Genomic DNA, 18,811 nt, shown 5'->3' on the forward strand with positions numbered 1-18,811 from the left:
TTGAAAATCAACTATTTTTCAATAAATTTTTTTAAAAAGCACAATTTAAGAAGTTCCCATTGTTGCCCAGCAGGTTACAAACCCAACTAGTATCCATGAGGCCATGAGGACGGGGGTTCCATCCCCTGGCCTCTCTCAGTGGTTTAAGGATTCAGCTAAGTTTCCACGAGCTGTGGTGTGGGTTGCAGACACGTGGCTCGGATCCGACATTGCTGTGGCTGTGGCATAGGCCAGCAGCTGCAGCTCCAATTCAACCCCTAGTCTGGGAACTTCCATATGCCACACATGTGGGTCCTAAAAAAAAAAAAAGAAAGAAAAATTTAAAAAACTGAAAGAGATTTAGGATTCACCATAAAATTTACATCAATTTTATTTCATTTTATTTTAAGTTTTCATGGACATAGACTACATCAATTTTAGAACAAAAGATTTCTTAGTCTGATTTACTTTCATATTATGTATTAATTTTTGATTTATGGTTTATCATAGCATGCGTTGTTTTCTTGTTTAGGATTTTTTTCGGAATTTGCCTCATTGGATACAGCAGCACACGGCCATGAATGATGCCGGCAACTTTCTAATTGAAACATGCGATGAGGTGGTCTCCCGTGATCTCAAACAGCAGTTGCTATTGCTAAATGGACGATGGAGGGAGTTGTTTATGGAAGTCAAGCAAGTATGTTTCTCAAATCTCTTTCTGCCTAGAACTTGAGTGTGTCAAAAGTGTTGGGATAAACAGGCTGTTTAGAGACTATTTCATTGTTATAGCATGGATTTATTAAGGCAGAGGACAGATGTGCTTAGAACTGTTATGTTTATATTTGGTCCATTCTTCTTTCCCATTTGTACGGGTGGAACATAACAGAAATGCATACGTGGAGTAAGGTTAATGCTAATATGCAGGGCCTGCTTATATGGAATGATTCATGCTTCACATCATAATTTTTGCACCTAGGCTATTTCCTTTTTTCTTTTCACAGTCATTGGACTAACGTCAAGTGTATCTAAAATAAGAACCAGGAATTAGAGTCTTTCTTACCACCTAACAGTTCCAGAGAATAAGCAGAAGTGAAGGTTATAGGCATCAGAGTCTTGGCTTCGTAATTTTTGATGTTGCCATGTTTCCTTTTCTTAACAGTATGCCCGAGCTGATGAATTGGACAGAATGAAGAAAGAATACACAGATTGCATTGCTACCCTGTCTGATTTTGCAACAGAAGCCCAAAGGAAACTTTCGGAGCCCTTAGAAGTCTCGTTAATTAATGTCAAGTTATTAATTCAAGACTTGGAGGTAAGCTAGTTTTCTAGAACACAGTAAAAAACAAACTTACTCCATTGTGAAAAGCAAGATCAGTGAACTTGCTTAGCTCGTGGCAAAACCTGTTTCGGTGTCTCCTTGACATCTTTTTGACATGTGTGCACATCCTGAATCGTACCTCTCCCCAAAAATCTATTTAAAGGTGTATTTTGACTATGGAATAACTTCAAAACAGGCATTTAATTCAGAGATTTTTTTTTCTATAACTAAATTATAAAGTACCAGAGAAAAACATATCTATAGACAACCCCTCTACATAAATGCCTCCAACAACAAAGGATTTATGAATTGTGCTATTTATATATTTTGAATACCTTGCAGCTCTCAAAAAAATAAAGTAGCACAAGAATATTTAATGATATGGAAAGACTTTCCCAATATACTATTAAGTCAGGAAAGCAAAAAAATATCATCCTTTCTTTGTGAAAATAAAAGGTGGACATAAACACACACGGGGAAAAGTATCAACGATATAAAGATGTGTTGTTGGCTCTCATCGAAGAATCTTATTTTAAATTATCTTTAAATTATTATCTCTAATTTATAAATTTCTGCAATGACAATGTGTTATTTTTTTAAAGAAAAAGTAAGTTAATTTTTTACATTGGAGGAATTGCCCCAAATTTCTAACAAGCATTTACCTGCTATAATGTTTATGTACTATATTAACCCACACATTTTGAAGGTGTAAAGATTACTTCAGCTTATCGTTATGCTAACTTAAGGATTTATGGTTACTTTTAAAGGAAACTTCTATTTACTTCCATGGCATTACTAACATGTAATGTATTGGTGATGAAGGAAAGTATTAACTGGAAATCTCTAAGAGATAGTTCCAAGTACAGAGTTTTATTCAGTGCATGTTGGCTTGTGTCCAACCTTCTGTAGAGTCGTGAAATTGGGAGGAAATGTATCATGTGGTAAAGTAGCTGTTTCAATGATTCCTGCAGGATATTGAGCAGCGGGTGCCTGTCATGGATGCTCAATATAAGATGATTACAAAGACAGCACACCTCGTTAGCAAAGAGTGCGCCCAAGAAGAAGCGAACGAGATGTTTGCGACCATGTCTGGGCTCAAAGAGCAGCTAACCAAGGTGGGAAAACTCTTTAAAGCAGGATGCTCTGTGCAGGTCCCATATGGCCCTTGGCATCCTTACTCCTCCTTTGGCACCCTAGGCAAATCATTCACTTGTTAGCAGAGCATGTATTTATTTCTTATTGGGATTCTTTATCTAGTTACTTTGTCATGATCTTTAAAAATGAAACTGTGGAGCTGATATCAGGCATTACCTCTGTTAATTTAGAAGTATTCATAGCTGTATTTTAACAGAAAGGTAATCCTCTTCTGGGAGGAGAGAGGACCAGGTAAAAGTGATAAGCAAATAGGAGACCGAGTGGGGTAGAGAAGAGGAGGGAGGGGGGGGGAGGAAGGCAACATATATTTAAATGATGAAAGTATTCCCAAATACCCTTTTATTGAGATGTATTTGACCTGCCTCTAAGATTATTTATGCCTTTTTTTTTTTTTTTTGCTTTCATAGGCTCAAAGCAGTGAAAATTCTCCCCTCTTTATCTCACAGAGCTCACCTTGGACTTGAGATATAGACATTTATGCCACTTGTTTGCAGGAACCTCAGTGAATATCAAACACTAGCTATAAGCCTTTTCTATTCTATTGTGGGATTTTTCCTTCAGAGCTTTGGAAGTTTCGCTGGGATTTTTTCTATCTAAAGTTGAATTTTATGGCGACAATACTGTTTGCAAAGTCCACTTAGACTGGGTAATTAATATCTAGTAAAAGAAAGGAGTGATTATATAAGTGAATAGAAAAATTTCATAATGAAAAACTCAAAAGCAAAGGAAAAGAAAGCAGAAAAAAATACCCTATTAATTAGTAGAGAAGAGTAGAAAGAGAATAGCCAATATGAAATCCATTGTGGAGAATTAATGTAAAAAAAAGGAATAAATGACATAAATGAAGCTAGGAAGAAGTATGTTCATGAAGAAAAGACAATTGTGTCAAATGAGTATATATTCAAATGTTAATTTTAAATCCTTTCGGACATTCAAGGTAAGATTATTAATAAAGATTGGGTACAGTTTAGAATCAACATTACAACTGAACAACCTTCAACAGCCTTTAGAGCCATATCTTAGGTTGGCCATATCTCAGTGCACATTGGCTTTAGCAATTTAGGGCAACTTCTGATAAAGCAAATTATTCCTTCAGACACGTCATCACGCTTTATTTTTTTTTTTAATTTTATTGGAATATGGTTGACTTAAAATCCTGTGTTAGTTTCAGGCATACAGCAAAGTAAAACAGTTACTCATATACATATATTTTTCCTTTTCAGATTCTTTTCCCATATAGGCTCTTACATAGTATTGAGTAGATTTCCCTGTGCTATACAGTAGGTCCTTGTTATCCATCTATTTTACATGTAATTATGTGAAATCCACCCAAACTCTTAATTTATCCCTTGCCCCACATTTCCCCTTTGGTAAGTTTGTTGTTGAAATCTTTGAGTCTTTTTCTGTTTTCTAAGTTCTTTGGGTCACTTTTTGTTATAGATTTGACATATTTGTGATCTCATATGATATATCTTTGTCTGACCTACTTCACTTAGTATGATAATTTCTAGGTCTATCCACATTGCTGCAAATGGCGTTATTTCCTTCTTTTTTTGTGGCTGAGTAATAGACAACATACAGAATGGGAGAAAATCTTTGCGAACAAAGTGACCGACAAGGGATTAATCGCCAAAATACATGAACAAGTCATCTTGCTTTCTTAACTGATGAATTAGATGTAACATCTTAAGAAGTTTTCTGTTGCATCCTGGGAAGATTTATAAAGCACACTGACTTTTACACATGTCAGCAGATTCTGTTCATTTTGCTCAGTAATTTCAGCAGAGCTTTGTGGCAATAGGGCAGTACCTTTCTTTTGACGATTTTCCTTTAGGCAGCGTATCCAAGAGCATGAGAATAACTATAATGTAAGGGGGAAAATAAATGGTCTGCTAACCAGGACTTAAATTTCCTTTCCTTGATTTCCGAAAGCATTATTAATACTTTGGGAGCAACTCTAAATCAAGTGAGGGGGACAGGAAGTTCTTGCAGGATTGTATGGGGTCCTAGATTCCAGCTTAGATGTGACGAGGCAGATGCTTTATGGAGGTCTTCATTTCCAGGCGCTCATCATGAAGAGAAAACCAATGCAGGTGTATAAACTAACAGCATTGGTTAAAAGACAAGTAACAGATGAGGGCTGGGCCGATTCGGAGTAGGATGATGTCTGCTAGCTTGTGTAGGACATGAGCCTTTGAGATGAATGGGATGTTGATAGCGAAAGAGTAGCAAAGCGTGGAGCTGGGAGGAGGTAGGAAAGCACGGGACCTGTCTAGGAAGAGCTAGTCAACACGTCTCTCTGTTTGTCTAGAGTGGAGCAATTAAGGAGTAGAGTTCTTGAAAATAAAGTTGGAAGGTCCAGGTTGGTCTAGGTAATGTAATTCATGACCGTCTAAAGGTCAGATTTTGAGGCCAAAGTGAAGATGGGTTGCAGAGTTTATGAAGTGGAATTCGATGCCCTCTGGCTCACTAACATTGTTTATTTGAGGATGTGCTATCCAGATGGACAGTTGCATGAGGAAACTCTAGCCTTTGTTTTGACTCAGTGGTATGGTAGTAGTTTACATCCAAATTTAAAGCACACAGGAAATACCATTAAAGACTGTCTTTGGAGATCAGTAAGCACAAAATGATGCTATATGAAAAAAAAAAAGTTCCTGAGAGCTATGAATGGTGCCCTGAGCTTGTGGTCCTTCATTGCTATACTTAACTGCCTTTAAGGGAATTTTTGTCTTTGTATTTTTAAAGGTCAAAGACTGTTACTCCCCACTCCTTTATGAGTCTCAGCAGCTGTTGATTCCATTGGAGGAATTAGAAAAGCAGATGACGGCCTTTTATGACTCACTTGGGAAAATCAATGAGATTCTAGCAGTTCTTGAGCACGAGGCACAATCTAGTGCTGTTTTTAAACAGAAGCATCAGGTAAGAAAAATAATTGTCCTTCAGGACATATAGTTAATTTTAAAACATATGGAGATGGAGATGTATTTAGTGATGAAACTCAGAGGTAGAAAAAGAAACCTTCTTCTAGAATAGTACTAGCAACTCAAAACAAAAACACATCTTGTCCAAATATGAAAACCCTATACACTGTAGATAAAATAAAAATTTTATATCCCTCTTTGTATTTATATGTAGATATATATTATATTGGGACATTTAAAAGATTAAAAGCTTTATAGATACATTTTAAATTGTCTATTTTTAAATATATACAAAAATAAATAATTGCATTCCATTTCTATCCAGTGTCTATAATGTCTTTTTTTTTAATGGCCACACCCACAGTATAAGGACTGATTATGAGCCACAGCTGCAACCTTTGCCACAACTACAGCGATGCCAGATCAAACCCATGCCTCCGTAGTGATCCAAGCCACTGCAGTCAGATTCTTTTTTTTTTTTTTTGTCTTTTTAGGCCTGTACCCATGGCATATGGAGGTTCCCAGGCTAAGGGTTGAATCAGTGCTACAGCTGCCAGCCTACACAACAGCCGCAGCAATGCAGGATTGGAGCCCAGTCTGTGACTTATACCACAGCTCAAGGCAATGAATCCTTAACCCACAGAGCAAGGCCAGGGGTCAAACCCGAGTCTTCATGGATACTTGTCAGGTTTGTTACCTAGGAGCCACAATGGGAACTCCTGCAGTCAGGTTCTTAACCCACTGTGCCACAGTGGGGACTCATCTATGTCTTATGAACTCTTTTCCTACTTCTAGGATTAGGCAGGACCATAAAATTCTGGAAATGTATTTGGAGTGATCATGATTTTTCTTTGTCTCATTTTTAGTAAACAGATCTGGATGCAGAACAGCCAGCCTCCTACTGAGTGTGGCAGTTAATTGGCTTATTTGGTTGTTTTGTTATAAATGAACTTATGCATCAGAGGAGGGCGAAACTAATGGGCAAAGGGTTTGCCACTGTATTGATTGAAAAAGATTCATGAAGGAAGGCAGCAATAGCAAGAATGGAGTCAGACAGGTAGTCAGATCTGATATAGAAAATTACAAAGCCTTGATAGTTTTATTTCCTCTCCTTAAAACTGTGGGTGGTGGTACCTAAGTCGAGAACCTGTGGAGATTTTACATTCAATACGCTATCATGTAACTAACCCATTACACCACATAATATGTGCACCATAACTGGTAGCAACGAATGTGACATTATTATCATTATTATTATTATTGAAGGTAAAGTCACGGTGATTATACCATCAAACCCTATTCTAATGGGCTTTCATCGTATTGGATAAAGATTGTCTTTCATTTTGAAATAATGGTGCCATTTCTTACAGTCTCAAGTTACTATAAGTTGCCATCAAAGAATCCTTCCACAATTAAAATTGCATTTTGTGTGTGTATGTGTGTGTGTGTGTGTGTATACACGTGCTTTTTTGGGCCCCACTTGTGGCATATGGAAATTCCCAGGCTAGGGGTCAAATCAGAGCTGCAGCCACCTGCCTATGCCACAGCCACAACAACGCCAGACCCAAGCCACATCTGGGACCTACCCCACAGCTCACAGCAACACTGGATCCTTAACCCACTGAGCAAGGCCAGGGATCAAACCTGCAACCTCATGGATACTAGGTGGGATCATTTCCACTGAGTCACAACAGGAACTCCTGCATTTAATGCTTTAATGATAATAAATATTAATAAGATTTACTAAGATTTTTCTAACATGTGTTACTCTTTTACCTATGTCTTTAAAAGGAAAAAAAAAAAAGTCCTAATTCTAATTCTGTTTTACCAAAACAAAGCAGAAACCTTGCTTTTCGTATGTGCCTCTAAGTTACCCAAACTGGTTTGAAATATTTTTTCAAAGCAGTCGAAGCTGCTGAAATGAAAATGGTGTGGATTCAAGTAAAAAAAATGACTGCTTGCCTTGGGCTGAGCTGAAGAGTTTCCATGCTGTCTACTGCAGAAACTGCTAGAATGCCAGGTTACAAGTCAGAGAACGAGGGCCTCTGAGTCACCATTGCCTCTTGTCTGCAAATGTGTGACAAGGGCAAGTTCCCCCAGCCCCACTGGTCTGCTGCCTTTTGTGTTGGGACCTGGGGTCCACCATTTCACTCATGAGGCTGAAAGCTTGTGAACCTTAGGAATTCGAATGTTGCGTATTTTAGCATACCCAAATAATATATAATCTGCTGCCTCTGACTCTTTCAGTAAAGTATAATATGCACTGGTATTAAATCTATTTAGTCAGATTATAACTTGACATATACATTGATTTCATTATTGTTCTTTCAGTAAATTATAGACCTTTTGGTTGGAGAAATGTAGGCAGTAGGCAGATAACAATTTTGATGCTCTGTCCTTCTCTTGATGTTAATAAGATGGGCATGAAATGTAAAACAAAACAAAACAACTTTCAAAACTCAATGCGACATTTAAATACCCTATATAAAAAGCACTGCTTCAGGGATTACTTTAGATGGTGTTTTTCTGAAAAGTAATACTTCTCCATATTTTACCTTTGGTTTTACTTACTGCTGATTAAAAGCCTAAAAGCTATGTAATGGTGTTCCTACTGTTTTGCAGTGGTTACTCTCTTTCTTTCTCTTTCTTGCCCTTTTAAATACTATTGCTGTGGGTTTCCTTTCCTTGTAGGAACTGTTAGCTTGTCAAGAGAGCTGTAAGAAAGCCATGATGCAAATTGAGAGAGGCAGTCATAGTGTTCAAAAGCCTGTGACCTTGAGCAACGTGTTAAAGCACTTCGATCAGACAAAGCTACAGAGACAAGTTGCAGATGTGCATGTTGCTTTTCAGGTAAGTTCTCTGCCGACTTCAGAGATGTGAACGAGGGAAAATTCCAAGAAGGCGGATGCGTAACCCCCACAATTCACGCCTTCACTCTTGCTAAATGCCTCATCTCCTGGTTTCTGAAAATCAATCATGTTGCTGCTTCTTTCTCTAATATTAATATTAAAGGGTTTGATTATTCTCATCATAATGAAGTGCATTCCTTCCAAGTATTTTTTTAAGAAGAAACAGTACATTTGAATGAAATGATATTTTCAATAACGAGAGAGCAGCATCCCATTATGATTATTTTCTACATCAAGAATATGGTAAAGAAAACTGGAGACTGGAAGAAACACATGGAAACCAACAGCCGCTTGATGAAGAAATTTGAGGAGTCTCGAGCAGAGTTGGAGAAGGTGCTAAGGATTGCTCAGGAGGGCCTGGAGGAAAAGGGGGATCCGGAAGACCTCCTGAGGAGACACACAGTGAGTGCATCCCGTGTCCGCACTTGACCCGGGGACCTGGATGGCCCACCTTGGATGGAAAAATGAAAAAGAGCCTTCAGACCTAATATAGAGAAGGGGAGGAAGAGGGAGGGAAAAAGAGAAACAGAGAGGGGGAGGGAGAAAGAGAAAAAAGGAGGAGGAAGAGAGAAGTGAGTTAAGAAGGCAGAAACTTTAGATATAAGATCCAAAGAAACGGCGGCAAAAAGAACCTCAAGAGAAATTGATGAGTTAGTTGCCTTATGATTGGCTATTCTTAAGCCCCTGGAGTAGTAGAGAATCATAGGCTAGATAAGCCAACCTCTCCAAATTACTGATTCACTGTTTAGCTGGAAAACTCTTTCATAATGATCATATTCTTTTTAAAAAAGACTTTAGGTGGATGGCTAAGTCTTTGTGCTCATTTCATAAGGCTTTCACCTGATGGTATAGATGCTATGTCACTTGAAGTTTGGTAGCTGATCTACAACTTGTCCCAGTATTTTGAAGCCATCTGCCTGTTAATCATACTCATTTAATCATATCAGTACTGGGAATATTAGTAATCTATTAAATGGTACGTGGAGATGATGGGCCCTCTGAGAACATATATTTTGAGTTATTTTTCCTGGAATTTCAGTGGATATTTGTATAAACCACATTCTCAAATGATGAATGCAGTGTATCTGTGATGCAGTTGACTGGATTTAGGGCTAATGTCTGTGACCATCCATCTCGTTCAAGTTTATACACCTCTGTCGTGTGGCACTTTCTTTTGAATCACTGTTTCAAAATACCTCTGCATACACAGTTCTGATAGTCCCGAGAGTGTGTGAGACTTAGTCATGTGTGCACGTGCACATGTTGTATTCTCTGCTCAGAAAAATATACAGGCTGGATGACTTAAACAACAGGGCTTTATTTTCTCACAGTCCTGGAAACCAGAAGTCCAAGGTCAGGGTGTTATCCTGGCTGGGTTCTGGTGCAGACTCTTCCTGGCAGATGGCCACTTCTCACTGGGTCCTCCCACAGAAGAGACACACGGGGAGTAAAAGCTTTAATGTCTCTCCTTATAAGGGCACTAATTCCTTCATGAGGGACCCATTCTCATGACCTCATCTAAATCCAAGCACCTCCCAAATGCCCCACCTCCAAATATCACATTGCAGGTTAGGGCTTCAACCTATGAATTTGGTGGAGCGGATGGCAGGCCAGGCGGGAGGGGGACAATTCAGTCCATAGCCTGTGTGCTCGTGTGTGGGCTTGGTGTGAATGCAGAAATGGCTCATAATGAACCAGCAAGACCTGGAACACATTGCAATTAGGGAATGAGAAATTGTGAGGCTGAGTCCTGGCTCCTCCTCAGCTCTTCTGACTTTTACCAAAGAGGAACTAAAACTCTATCACTGTGGGATCAAGGTTTTAGGATCTCCCACTGGCTTTCTAGAATATTCTACCAGATTTGAAAATTGCAACAATCTTTTTCTAAAAATAAAAAAGTTGTAGTTGAATTTCAAGCATGGTGGCTTCTGAATCATAACCATGGATAATTGCAGTTCATTCCCCAAAAAAGAAAACGTTAGTTGCCCTAAAAGTTTGAAGAGGGTAGCAGCTGGCTGAGAGGCTTTTTAGAAGCATGACCCCTTTGCTGTCCAATGCCTGATGCTGCCTTTCATTCTGCCCAACACTTTTTTTTTTTTAAAAAAGATTTTTATTTTTTCCATTATAGCTGACTTACAGTGTTCTGTCAGTTTTCTACTGTACAGCAAAGTGGCCCAGTCACACATACATATATATTCTTTTTTTCACATTATCCTCCATCATGCTCCATCATAAGTGACTAGATATAGTTCCCAGTGCTATACAGCAGGATCTTATTGCTTATCCACTCCAAAGGCAATCGTTTGCATCTATTAACCCCGGATGCCCAGTCCATCCCACTCCCTCCCCGGCCCCTTGGCAACCATAACGCTGTTCTCCAAGCCCAAGAGTTTCTTTTCTGTGGAAAGGTTCATTTGTGCCGTATATTAGATTCCAGAGATAAGCGATATCACATGCTATTTGTCTGTCTCTTTCTGACTTACTCCACTCAGTACGAGAGTCTCTAGATCCATCCAAGTTGCTGCCAGTGGCATTATTTTGTTCTTTTCTATCATTCTGCCCAACATTCTTAACCACGTCCCCACCCCCGTTCTTGCCAGGAGTTTTTCAGTCAGCTGGATCAGAGGGTGCTCAATGCTTTCCTGAAAGCTTGTGATGAACTCACCGACATTCTCCCTGAGCAGGAGCAGCAGGGCCTGCAGGAAGCTGTCAGAAAGCTCCATAAACAGTGGAAGGTGAGTCAGGACCTCATGGGAACGGCAGTGTGTTGTAGATGATGAGAGAGCGCATGAGGGTGGGAAGGTTTGGTCGCAGGAGAAATTTAAAAAGCACCATGAAAGAGTCACCATGGTTTCTTTTCCCATGGGAGAAAAAAAAAAAAAAAACTTAACTTGAATAAAACAGGATAAAATATGATATGATTTTGTTTTTCCTACTTTTTAAAGAGCATCAATTGTATCATATTACTTAAGAGTACTCTTTTTCTAATTATTTTTGGGGGCAGGAATATCAAGGTGTTTAACTTATTCAGCAACACTTTTTAAACTCTTCTCAGTTTTGTTAGGTATGCTACTGAAATAAATATTTCTCATAATTTCAGTTGATTACTTAATAAACATTATATATGTATATAAATATATGTAATTATGTATTATGTATACATATATACTTGCTGTTTTCAAGAATTTTACCATCTGGTTTAAATTGTTATGATCTAAAAAGTATAAATAAAAATATTTTTTGGAGTTCCTGTCGTGGCTCAGCGGTTAACGAATCTGACTAGCATCCATGAGGATGCGGGTTTGATCCCTGGCCTTGCTCAGTGGGTTTAAGGATCTGGCGTTGCTCTGAGCTGTGGTGTAGGTCGCAGACACGGCTTGGATCTGGCGTTGCTGTGGATGTGGCACAGGCTTCAGCTCCAATTAGACCCCTAGCCTGGGAACTTCCATATGCCTCAGGTGTGGCCCTAAATATATATATATATAGGTTAAGGATCCAGTGATGAACAAAACATAATCATTTTCCCCCAAAGAGCTTAGAGTCCAGTAAGGCAGATAATTAGTTGCAAAATAATAAAAATGTAATATATAATAAGTCCAAAAAATATTATTTCATAAATAATACATTTACGAAAGCTTTGACAGAGAGAAGTGGGCCCACTTGGAGAGGGGAACAGAGTGAAGCAGGGCATTAATTTTGAGCTAGGACCTTAAAGAAGCAGCAGAGACCTGCAGACCTGGGAAGGAGGGGGAGAGAAAGCCGAGGGGTGTGTCCACCAGAACGCAGGTGACCGAGAGTCCTGCAGGGACTTCAGAATCTGCACGTCAAGGGCACTGGCTGCAGGATAACAGGCCCTTTGAAGGCGACATCTTCCAGGGCAGCTGGGGGAAGCCACTCTAGCAGTAGGTTCACAGGTGCTGCTATGAGGGAATGTGGAGTGGTCAACTGCCTGTCTATTCCATGAAGGAGTCTCAGGGCCCAGAAGATAAACAGCTAAAACACTCTGCATCAGGTGGTTGTTACTTTCTGGATTTTTTTTTTTTTTTTCCCTTTTTGTGGCAACACCCACAGCACATGGTAGTTCCCAGGCTAGGGGTCCAATCGGAGCTTCGGCTGCCAGCTTACACCACAGTCACAGCAACACGGGTTCCAAGCTGCATCTGCAACCTACATTACAGCTCACAGCAATGCCAGATCCCTGAGCCACTGCTCAAGGCCAAGGGTCTAACCCACACCCTAGTTGGATTCATTTCTGCTGCACCGTAATGGGAACTCCTGGATTTTGTTCTTTAATGTCAATAACATAAGCTAAAAAATCAGCCCTTTGCAAGGGAAAACCACAGTCAAAGAAATACCTTTTTCATTTGCTAAATTTGAAAAATTTTTAAAAAGGGTTCTTAAATAAATCCAAGCTTTATGGAAATCCTGTGAAATTAGATTGTTATGATCATTATACAACTACAGATGTGATAACTTTATTTGAGTAATCAAAAAAAAAGAAATCCAAGCCTTTTAAGACATCGTTCATACATGTACTGTGGAATAGAGACTAAAATCGAAGACTGTATTTCATTTTACATACACACGTACACATGAAGCTCCCTGGGATATAATCTTACCTTATTCTTTCCAAAGCCCTAGCTCATTTCCCTCATCAGTTATCTTCATGTTTTATTTTAAAGGTAATATTTTAAGTGCCATAGGGGACAAGTTGGTGAAAATTAATCACTTGTAGGACTAAAGGTAATGATAAAGCTCAGGCCTGTATCAAAAACGAAGGTAAAAAATTTCACGTCTTCTGCAAGCTGGTTTGCTTGTTTTCTCAGTGTAACCTCTGAGGAAAAGAGGGTGTGGCAGGAGCGCTGGGCGGCTTAATCCTGGCTTTTTCACGAGTAAGATTTCCTTGAGTTCTCCCCTTGTGCTGTGACTGTATTTGTCCTTCCTAATTCTGTTGACAGAATTAAAAGGGACACATGCTAGGGAGGGGGAAGATATGTAGGATCGGGTATGTGATTTAAATTTAGACTCAAATCCAGCTTTTCTACTTAATCCTGAACCTCAGTGGTCTAATCTTTAAAATAAGAACATTAACGCTGTGTGGGACTGTTGTAAAAATTAAATAGAACAATCACTGTGGAGACACCCAACTCTCAGCAAGCTGAGAAGATTTGCTGTTGTCCCAGGACTTGGGAAAGTACAAAGCATAGCAACCAGATGCAGACAATAAGGATTAAAAGTTACCGTGGCCCTAAAGGGACTATATTATGGTCTTTGCCACTTCATTTGGAAATGTACAAACTCGGGAATGGTATCCTGTGTTTCTGAATCTTCCTATGGCGTGTAGGATCTTCAAGGAGAGGCGCCATATCATTTGCTTCATCTGAAGATCGAGGTGGAGAAGAAGAGGTTCTTAGCGTCTGTAGAAGAGTGCAAAGCTGAGCTGGGGCGAGAGACCAAGCTGGTGGCCCAGGAAGGGAGCGAAAAGATCATCAAAGAGCACAGGGTATGTCCACACACCCTGCGTGCCGTCACCATGTTCCTTCCAGAATATAACTTGATACTTTTGTTTGGGTCTGAAAACACTCGATAGCTTAATGGCCTTGTACTTCTAGACTTGGTGGGAATCTGCTATGAAAGTATGAGTCTGGCATGGGTTCTCACGGGGTTTATATAAACATTTCTTGCCCATTAGATCTTTTTCAGTGACAAGGGTCCCCATCATCTCTGTGAGAAAAGGTTACAGCTCATTGAAGAGCTGTGTCTAAAACTCCCGGTCCGGGATCCAGTCCGGAACACACCTGAGACCTGTCACGTGACTCTCAAGGAGCTCCGGGCTGCCATTGACAGCACCTATGCGAAGCTGATGGAAGACCCGGACAAGTGGAAGGACTACACTAGCAGGTGGTCTTGGGGTTGTCCCCAGAGAAGGGTGTAGTCCGTCCTAATTCTATCTATTCAGACATCACGGCAAAACAAGCAACGATGCATGTTTCATCTTACGCAATAAAGACAATCAGATTGTGTGATCTTGTCCATGCCCTAGTGCGAAAAATGCTTCATTTAATGAAAAGAGTGAGTTTCAGTCAGAAACAGGGTGAAGCACTTGACTTCCAAGTGACCCAGATGCTGCCTCTTTGAGGCAGAAGTAGGCAACCCCTTTCTCCCTGATGTCCTCATCTCCCCCCAAAGGGACTCATGCCTCTCTGTGTTTCTGTCTCCATCTGATGGAGACACGTGAGGCCAGCCCTCAAGTGGTACCTTCCCCACTCCTAGGCACTGGGACGCGTCTTCTGCAGCTGAGCTCCATTTGCTCTGCTTGCTTTTCCCTCAAGTGACTGAACACAGGGACAGCCACCCCGGCTCCGAGTTTCACATGAAAGGAACCACTGCCAGGAAATTAGTTGATCAATTTGGCTAATCAGTTGCATGAAACTTATTAACCATTTATCTAATCAGGTGATTGTTAAACTTCCACGAATGGATTCAAAATAGAACATGTATTCTAACCACCGGGATATTTGCTTCCTTTAATAAGAAAATACCTGTGTTGTTGCAGAATTTCTGAGTTCTCCGCTTGGATATCTGCAAAGGAGACCCAACTGAAGGGGATTAAGAACGAGGTCATCGATACTGCCAACCACGGAGAGGTGAAACGTGCGGTAGAGGTACGTTCTGGGCCTTTGTTTTTGGTTACTGGAAAATATCCATTAATAAAAAAAACAGTGGTCACAGTCTAACCGATGTCTTGTTTTCTTTCTATAACAAAATGAACTTCCTGAAAATCGTCTTAAAATAAGTCTCCTCTTGTTACTGTGAAGAACTGCAGGGGTTTTTTCCATTGAATCATTGTTAGCTTTGAGATTTAGTCACGCTCAGTGGTGCCTCTAATGCATCTTTGGCTAATGGGGAATCCTGAGAGGAAAATGGCATGCCTGGGCATACCGCACAGTGCAGATTGAAGAATTGTCATAGAAAGCAAGAACACTGTAGGTTTTTTTACATTTTCAGCCACTCAAAAGCCGGATTACAGAAAATGAGAGAATTGGGCAGTCTCTAAGCATTATTTCTATGGCACTTTCAGCCTGGATTGGATCAGCCTCTTTAAGCGTGGGTATAGCCGGATAAACCCAGCCAGGATGATGACAGAACCTCGGGCCTGGACCCAGTTTTCATTCTGTAAATGGCACACAGCAACCCTCCCCCTTTGGCTTGGCTCTTGTTTTTGTAGACACACTCTTAGGAATATTCTTTATCTTTCAACGTTTTGAATGCTTTCAACATTTTGAATGCTTGCACATTGCAGAGTTGCTGGTTCCTTTCTATCCCGATTCTCTGATTTCCACTTTTTCCTATTAAATTTATGATCCCCTTAAATGTTAAAGGTACCTGACAATACATGCTACACCAGTAGAAGGACATTTGTATATTCCATCGTTGCTGGTATAGTACAAAAAAAATCACTTCTTAGAGTGAAGAAATCGCTTGCTTCTAAAACCGTTTCCCTCTAGATGCATTTGCCTTTTAAGACCCTCATGTAGCAACACAAGTGGTTGGAGACCACAGCCCTCAGCTCCCCAAGCAGGAGTAGGAAGGAGAAGCTGCCCCTGGTCCCCAGCCCTCCAAAGACTGAGGCTTGGTGTCTTTCTGGCATTTTTCTGGGCCAGTCAGCCCTCGCTTCCTGGATTAGAGCTCACCTCCTGTTTGTGCACCTTACTGTCTGGGGTATCGACTTCTAAAAACTAAGCATAATGAGGTATAAAATTGAGTCAGTTAATTTAAAATAAACCTTTAAGGCATTCAGAATAATATTCAACAAGTGAATTCTTCAATGAAAGAAATCTGCTAACTGAAAAAAAGAACTCTCATTCTTTTTCAAAAAAGATCATGTTCCAGACTTCCTGCTGTGGCCCAGTGGGTTAAGGATCTGGCATTGTTGCAGCTGTGGCGTAGGTTGCAGCTATGGCTCAGATTCGATCCCTGACATAAGAACTTCCATATACCACAAGTGCGGCAATAATAATAATAATAATAATAATAACCACATTCCTTCCAGCTCACAGACAATAAACAAATATACGTTACAATTCCTAATTTTAATGTTCCACATATATTCTTCTGTTATACTTTTAGAAGCATCTCTGCTGTGCTCAAGAAAATAACTGAAAATATCTAGTCATCTAATTATGAAAGTCATTTTTTTTTTTTAGAGAGAGTACTGATTTCACAGTCAGCTTTGGCATTGGGGAAATATTTCTTTCTAGCACATGCAGCCTTTTGTTAAAAACGTGAACAAAAAGGGAAACAAGCAGGCACTCTTGGTGAATGAATGTCTGGTTCTCCTAGCTCCATCTTACAAATCTTCTTAAGTTGAGCCTCTTCTTGTATTTTGGTCATCAAAGGTGTTCTTTCATTCCAGGAGATCAGAAACGGTGTTACCAAAAAAGGCGAGACTCTCAGCTGGCTGAAATCCAGGCTTAAAATTTTGACTGAAGTTTCTTCTGAGAATGAAGCCCAAAAGCAAGGAGATGAGCTGGCAAAATTATCCAGTTCCTTCAAGGCTCTCGGGACTTTGTTGTCAGAGGTAAACCATTTACCCACATTCTGAATGGACAGTTCTGGGTGAGGAATCTGGAAGGTTCCTTTTCTTTGGGTTGTCGTTTAACAAGTAATTTTATAAAGAGGGTGTGGTTGAAACAGAATAGATCAGACACTTATGGATATGAAGACTGGTGGGGAAGATGACCAGAACGTTGTCTTTATGGTCTGCGCCATTACTGGGTATGTTGGTTCAGGGTAGTGATCTCTAGTTAAACCTTATAGAGCCATACTTTGTACTCTTACTAAAAGTATCATATCATGGTCAGTTTAGAGTAAATCATGGAGGTTAAGGACACAGGCTTGAGAGGCAAACCAGCCCAACGTGAGAGTTTAAGCATCGTATCTCCTTTCCTCCATAATCATGAACTTGTCATTTAACATCCCTGGGCCTTGATTTCTATACCTGTCAAACGGGGCTACAAATACTTACCCCAAAAGGTGGCATCAAAGATTGAGTGCCATAATGCACGCAAAGCACGTAGCACATTGCCTGGAACTAAGTAAATGCTCAATAACTGATAGCTAGTGGTAAAACACAATGAAATAAAATTCATGTGAGTCCAACAGGCCAGTAGAATCTCTTTTAGGCAAGATCTACTCATTTTAAATTTCTTGATCTGCATTTCAATGGTTATAGTCCTTTATAGATTGTGCTAGTGAAACCCTTCTCGTAGGGTCACTTCCACCCTTACCAAGAGTATTTTCACTTACCAGGTTGTGCTACAAATCTGATGAGTTGGTACGAGGGAAGAAATAATGTAAAGTACAGTAGGTAGTCACCAGGATTTCTTGAAACTGTTTATAAACCTACATGGAAAAATGGTTACTTGGATGACGTTAAAGTCCCCTGATTCTGAAGAGCTGACATTCTTCACAGATGTCCCTGTCATCTAACAGTTGGATTGATTGATTTTTCTTGAAAATCTAGGTTGAAAAGATGTTAAGCACCTTTGGAGACTGTGTCCAGTACAAAGAAATAGTCAAAAGTTCCCTTGAGGAGTTAATCACTGGCTCTAAGGAAGTTCAGGAACAAGCTGAGAAGATCCTGGACACTGAAAATCTGTTTGAAGCACAGCAGTTACTTCTTCATCACCAGGTAGAATGCCTCTTTCCTCCAGTGCCTTTGGTCAAAGTTGCCGAGTTAACTCACAGATGCAGAGAGGGGAACAGTGAGTATATCCACTGAATGGAGGAGGAAGACAGGGAGCTTGGGAGGGAATCCAGGTGAATAATTCAAAGAACTTGGCACTTCTGTTCTCCCTATTAAATATTAAATATTTCAGAATATCCTGAAAGATAAATTTTCAGCCAGAGTGATTTGATGATGCCAAAAAGTCCAAGGAATACTGTAGAAGGAAAGTTGATTTAGCTATGAAAACCTTCATAAAACTTGCTAACTTGTCCTTTTCTTAAGAGAGAAGGAAAGCCTAACAAGTTGCTACATGTTTGCGGTAACTCTTCTGTTACTATGTTACAATCTTTGCTTTTCAGTGTATAACTCTGAATTCCCAAACTTTGGTTTTCAGAAATTATAATTTACATGAAGTACCAGACCTTTCTGAAGAGTATATTCCTACAAAGGATTAGAACTAGAACTAAAGAAGTTCTGGTACATGTATTGATAATGAACAATTTTAATCAATTTTAGTTGTCAAACTCAATATAAGTGGAAGTATGATTCAAATTAAATGTTCTAATGACAAAATTTTAGCTGACTTAATGTTTAGAAAAGTGTTAGCTAATTTTATATGTAATAATACATAAAAATGGAAGTTGTATTCAAAGCTTATGTTAAAAAAAAAAAAAAGGAGTTCCTGTAGTGGCGCAGTGGAAATGAATCCGACTGGGAACCATGAGGTTGTGGGTTCGATCCCTGGTCTCCCTCAGTGGGTTAAGGGTCCAGTGTTGCCCTGAGCTGTGGTGTAGGT

General features: G+C 39.7%; 1 protein-coding gene across 13 annotated transcripts in view; it reads left to right on the forward strand.

Annotated features, from left to right (window-relative positions):
- SYNE1 (spectrin repeat containing nuclear envelope protein 1) overlaps positions 1-18,811 on the forward strand; it is a 479,896-nt gene that overhangs the window by 160,341 nt on the left and 300,744 nt on the right. For all 13 annotated transcript variants that reach the window (XM_047769899.1, XM_047769909.1, XM_047769910.1 and 10 more), the window contains 12 exons: positions 512-676; positions 1,139-1,291; positions 2,269-2,412; positions 5,201-5,374; positions 8,068-8,226; positions 8,523-8,687; positions 10,886-11,020; positions 13,630-13,788; positions 13,978-14,186; positions 14,842-14,950; positions 16,702-16,866; positions 17,812-17,979. In XM_047769899.1, coding sequence (XP_047625855.1) covers positions 512-676; positions 1,139-1,291; positions 2,269-2,412; positions 5,201-5,374; positions 8,068-8,226; positions 8,523-8,687; positions 10,886-11,020; positions 13,630-13,788; positions 13,978-14,186; positions 14,842-14,950; positions 16,702-16,866; positions 17,812-17,979 — 1,905 coding nt within the window. The remainder of the gene's footprint in view (positions 1-511; positions 677-1,138; positions 1,292-2,268; positions 2,413-5,200; positions 5,375-8,067; positions 8,227-8,522; positions 8,688-10,885; positions 11,021-13,629; positions 13,789-13,977; positions 14,187-14,841; positions 14,951-16,701; positions 16,867-17,811; positions 17,980-18,811) is intronic.

The sequence above is a fragment of the Phacochoerus africanus genome, chromosome 2 (assembly GCF_016906955.1).
Source record: "Phacochoerus africanus isolate WHEZ1 chromosome 2, ROS_Pafr_v1, whole genome shotgun sequence".
Taxonomy (NCBI): Eukaryota; Metazoa; Chordata; class Mammalia; order Artiodactyla; family Suidae; genus Phacochoerus; species Phacochoerus africanus.